This window comes from Perna viridis, chromosome 9 (assembly GCF_037379345.1).
Source record: "Perna viridis isolate PV_CMFRI_1.1 ecotype Kerala chromosome 9, ASM3737934v1, whole genome shotgun sequence".
NCBI classification, from domain to species: domain Eukaryota; kingdom Metazoa; phylum Mollusca; class Bivalvia; order Mytilida; family Mytilidae; genus Perna; species Perna viridis.
This window is the reverse complement of record NC_142453.1, coordinates 13,252,577-13,258,227: the sequence shown is the minus strand read 5'-3', so window position 1 is coordinate 13,258,227 and position 5,651 is coordinate 13,252,577. Positions and strand designations below refer to the sequence as shown.

Sequence of the window (5,651 nt, the reverse complement as noted above, 5' to 3'; positions counted from 1 at the left end):
GTAAATTGACGTTCTTTACATAATTTCCAAAATATGGCTGTTAGCATCAGATGTTGTGGAGTAGATTGATGAATTTTAATTCGACCTCATCAAACATAAACAACTGTTTATGAAATAAAAATGGTCGCACACATTCAAAACATGTATTCACTGCAAATCACACGTGGAACAGATTAACGTTGGTATCTACCGAGGTAAACAAGTGCAATCTTACATTTAAATGCTTACAACTAGTCGTCCTTGAAATGCTTACTATTGACAGAAGTAAACGGTGACAATAGAAATTAGACTTTATTGATCTTTGAACACGTCTTGTAAGATATGCTTGAATTGAATTAAATGCTGTGGTTTGCTTCAAGAAATTTGATTTACTTTCTATTATATTATAGTTATAAATTTGTTCACTTTACTTAAAATTCGTTTTCGCATATTGACATGAAGGGATAATAAGTAATAGAAAGGACTTTGTACTTTGTGTGTTTGTATATCACAGAAGAATGTCTGGTGGAAATGAGATAGTTGATGTTTCGGTAATTAATGTTTCATTGAAAGATGAAAGTGTTTGTTTGCTTACAGACATCTGCTTTCAGAGCGATTTTTTCATCGTTGTTGACAGTGAAAGTCGTCGAGTAAAAAGGTTCCGTAAACATGATAACGTGCTGCAAGACTACATTTTTCTAGAAGATCCTTGCGGAGTGTGCAGGCTTAAACTTTCGTCTCATATTATTGTCACGGAACCGTGTAAACGACATTTAACATACGTCAGCGTCGATGACAAAATGATTCTCAGTTCAAGGCGGAAGACTACCAAAAGGTATAGTCCAATCAGGTGTTTAGACGAAAATCGTATCGTGGTTGGTTGTTGTGAATTATCTAATGCTTCAGTAGATATTCTTGATTACACTGGGAAAATACTACAGTGTATTAATAACAACGAAAAACAAGTTCCGCTCTTCCTTACGCCGTCATATTTAGCATGTCATAACGAGAACTACATCATCATATCTGATTCAGGAACTAAACACATCACTTGTTTAAATATAAACGAGAAAGTTGAATGGAGTTTGGCTTTAATGTATACACCAAGTGGAGTTTGTGTTACTAAATCGGGAAATTTATATGTATGTTTGTACAACGAGAGCAAAATATTGATAGTTGACAGCTTAAACCATGGAAAAATTACCGGCAAGATTGGTTATCTCCCATTAAAAAATCCGTTGTCAATAGTCTTCTCAACTGGAAGCATATACGCTACAGAAGAAATGCCAAGCAATAGGGTGACCCGGATACAGGTGAATTACGGATATGATATTAATGTTTGGTTTTTATTGATCAAATCGTAATAGACTCCACACTTTCTTTACCATTTAAAATTTTGGCCGTGCTAGTTAGTCTATTCAGACAATACCAGTGTGTTAATTTCAAAAATTATTATTATCATTACTATTGTTATTGATATTATTATTGAGAATGATAATAATAATAATATTAGTAATAATAATAATAATGATAATTAACAATCTACGAATTAGGTGGTTTTCATTTCGTGTATAATTTTTGTACATTTTATCAAGTTTAATTTCACTGCTTACACTTACAAATCGACTTCATATTATCATCGAGTTTTCCGTTAATGTCTGTCCAATGCAATGTAGACTACTTCAAATTTCATGCAATTCAATAATTGTGTATCTTTATTTCAGACAGAGGACACCATAGGGCAATGCAAAGCTATAGCACTTTCTCATATTCATCTCGAGCTTGAGTCAGACTTTAAGTCTATGAACGAAGACAGTTCACCAGAATAATATTTCTCCTCACAAAATTGATAGAGAGAACAATTTTTTATCATTATCAAAATAATTTTTAAAACTGGAATTATTCCCTTTTCTGTTTGTAACACATCTATAACTTTTGTTTGATATATAATATGTTAATCTTAAAAATCATCAATTCTGATGCTTGCACTTACCCTTGACCTTCTCCTCCATACATGTATAATATATTGAGTTTGATTTCTGAACAGTGCTCATTAGAACTTTAAAATGATAAATCACAAGACCACATTCGACGAACTAATAATGCAATATCAAATTATATAATTGGTACTTTACAAAGCTATTGTGAAATATGAAATTTCGAACTGTTATATGTTCGTTGTTTTTAAGTCGCAAATATTGTTAGCGACTTCTTGCACCGGTAATTTGAGTACTGTACATTCGTATATTTGCATAATTATTTATTACTACACCACCTTATGCTGTTGATCAGTGCCGTAAAACCGTCTGTTCTAGCTTCATACGAGATCAAAATGTACCTTTTAAATACTATACTTGTACAAGTGTTCTACGTATGTTTTTTACTTGTATGCGAGGAGGAAGTTTACATTGAAAGATGAAATGATCGGTTAGCATAGAACTTTCTGTAATATAAGTGAGGAACGCGTAGTAATTTCGGTACATATAAAACATTACAACACATTTAATACCTACACCTACATAAGCTTTGAACACGATCAAAAGTGTCAAGTATAAATTATTTTCGAAGAAGGAATACACTTATTTTGCTAGTAATGTACAAATGAACGATATGTCAAACATCTGAAACGGAAAAGGACATGAATATTTATTATCAATCGACCTAAAATCTTCAAGTTTCAGCTCTCTAAAATTTTAGATTTTTTTCCGACGCAGTCGGTATTGATTTCTCTTTGACCCCAAGTGACATCCATGATGCTTAACCATGCATCCTAACCGATGTAGCTTACAAACACGCATTTTATTGGACAGATGTGATAGCAACCGTGAAATTCAAGGCTCCATTTGGGGCAATGGTGTCCATAATATTTTAAATCACTTATTGAATAATATTTTATGTATTGGATGATCTTTTATATATTGAACAAGTGTGGACATAGACTGGTATTGTCCGAGGGGTAAGTGTGGACATAGACTGGTATTGTCCGAGGGGTAAGTATGGACGCTGACTGGTATTGCCCATAGAGCAAATTTGAACATACATACGTTTTGTCTTGAATGTGTTTGCATTGTCTAGAAAATTCCTCCATTTATTGATATCAATAATTGAATTATGCGTATGTTGATAAATAGCCATTAACATATGTTACTAAATGTCTACTGACATCAATAAATGGGGAACAAATTCCACAATGGCTTGCCATAATTATAAGACAAGTCACATACGTGTAACAGAACTTCTTTTTTGAAGGTGTACGTGCATATATGTGTTGAACTTGGTATGTCATGTTAAGGATTGACCATTTCACTTAATATGTACGTTAGCTTGGTAAAATCATGGGCTCTCAGGTTTTTTTTTAAATTAACAGAAACCAACAGTGTGGTATTTGTCAGTTACATGGTCCTAATTTGAAAACAGTAGGGGTCATAAACTCAAAATTAAATATGAGCTTTACTTTAGTAGATAGTAAAATCATATCAAAATTTCATAACAATTAATCAACCATAACTAAAGTCATCGCACGAAAACCAAGTGAATATGGACGACGACACGGACGACAGCACCATACCAATACACGAATACTTTTACCAATATTTTTTTTACATATATAAGGTCTTTATTTTTACATATGTCTTAGTTAAACCGTTCTCAATCAAAAGAGAATAAAACTGCAAAACTATAAAGTTTTCCCACCTACAGCCATGTACTCAACATTCAAAATTCTTATGGATCAAAATTACAATACATGTACCAGTATATGAAGGACTTAAAGGCTAAATCCATCGATATTGGCTCAGAGTTAACACTTCAAAATCAATATCTCAACTAAATCTTGTATAATACAATTTCATCAACTTCTAAATAGCCTGAAAAATGTTTCCGATACTAGAGTACTTGATTTGTAGCTGTATAACATATATCCAGAGGCACTGTCAGTATTATTTGGTTTCAGAACCTATATAACGCGTATGTGCATTCAGTACTTCACAAGACTGTCTTGTATAACTTTAGAATCTCTATTTCATTAAATCCTGTAAATCTTCTTCACATCTTCACAATTTAACAAAACTTAGTTACTTTTATGTGTGTAGTATCAATGTCTTGCTACTTAATTAAATCCCCACCTTTGTAACAAATGTTCAAGTATCTGTGTGACTAAAATTATATTTTTATGTACATGTACAAACTTTACTTTATTGGCATATAGTCATAAACAAAAAATGGTTTAATTAAAAATCATATTTAGAGTTGTCAGTTCATGCAGTCTGACATATACATATATAGCAAAACTAAAAATCGTTGGAGCTCCTCTGGAATGTACTTACATTTACACTGTACTTTTACGTGTACATAATGTCTATATGTATATAGTATGTAATGTAGATTCCCCGAAACTTCATGTCATAGTAATGAGCAGCTATTTGGACGGTTCATTCCACCTATTCCCACTTTTTATAAAATAGGTAATAAAAAGGTAAATTTTCATGTGGGAATAGGTGGAAAATAGTGTAGATAAAGGATTATACTGTATAAACAATGTTTGATTAGGTGTTAATTGATTTTGTAATTAATGACAGGTAAATGATATATTTTGTCAGTGAATTTCCATTTTGTTGCATAAATATAATAAAAAAGAAACAAGTAAATTTTGAATATTATACTTTTTAATTTAAGGAAATATAAATAAACAGTTATATATATGAATACATAATGTATATTAATGAATCAGTAGTTTTTGATATACATAAGTCATAAGACATAAGAAAGTAACAATATCAGTTTTAACACATTCATTCAACCAGTCTCTACTATATTAAGCACTAGATCATATATATTAAACATACACAATAATTTTGTTTTCACATAACAATTTAACAGTTCATCAATTTAGTCAAGGTGCAGAAGGTATGAAGCTGCATCACCAAACTGGACAGTTGTGACTTCCTGGTTACGATGTCTGGTTTTGAGTGCTGCTAACCTGTTGTTGATGTCTACATACTTTCTCTTTTGTACTGCTCTTTTACCACCAGCTGCGTATTGAATCATAGTCAGTCATGGATGGCTTCCTCATGTTTCAGTTGTTTTATGAGTCTGAATATGTTTGGGTGTGGATGTTGAACATGTTTCTTAAGTTTACTATGCCATCCTTCTAAGTGATTGGTTGTCCTTGGACCTTCTGTTGTGTAGTGGTTCCATAAGTGTCTGTTCTGCTCTACCCAGTACGTTGTTACATAGTCAGTGAAGGGAACGTAGTTGGCGTTTGTTTCAACGTCATCTAAATCAGTAAGGGCATTAAACCATACGTCTTCGACCTCAGCAGTGGGTATGAGTGGTAACACAGCTGCACGACGTACTAAGACCTCAGCAGTGGGTATGAGTGGTAACACAGCTGCACGACGTACTAGTTGGTGGATGTTGTTGTCTTCTTTGTAAGGCACTTGTAGACCTGTTTCCTGAGCTTTTCGCCATATGCTCTGAGTATAGTGAAAAAAAAACAGCCCTTTGCGTTGATGCCAGGAAAGATGGAGTATGCTGCGTTGCGTATGGCGACCTCATAGTCCAGAAAGATAGTAGTAGGTTGAAGTTGCAGTTGATGTTGTTGACATAAATCTTTGGGTAGAGTAAGAAATCTGGTCTATACAAGTTCGCTCTTGGCTGGTAGTAAGCTGTAC

At 33.1% G+C, this 5,651-nt stretch overlaps 1 protein-coding gene across 1 annotated transcript; it reads left to right on the top strand.

Annotated features, from left to right (window-relative positions):
- Window positions 1-313: 313 nt before the first annotated feature.
- Window positions 314-2,149, top strand: LOC148606849 (uncharacterized). Its single transcript, XM_088545556.1, has 2 exons — window positions 314-1,292; window positions 1,704-2,149. The coding sequence occupies exons 1-2, from the start codon at window positions 498-500 to the stop codon at window positions 1,806-1,808; spliced, it is 900 nt and encodes a 299-aa protein (XP_088401682.1). The 5' UTR covers window positions 314-497; the 3' UTR covers window positions 1,809-2,149.
- Window positions 2,150-5,651: the final 3,502 nt, after the last annotated feature.

What these genes read in the sequence shown, in the direction of transcription:
- LOC148606849 (XM_088545556.1), top strand. Translation starts at nt 498, where the DNA reads ATGTCTGGTGGAAATGAGATAGTTGATGTTTCGGTAATTAATGTTTCA. An exon ending in ATAGGGTGACCCGGATACAG is followed by an intron (nt 1,293 to 1,703) that starts GTGAATTACGGA and finishes TCTTTATTTCAG; the next exon opens with ACAGAGGACACCATAGGGCA.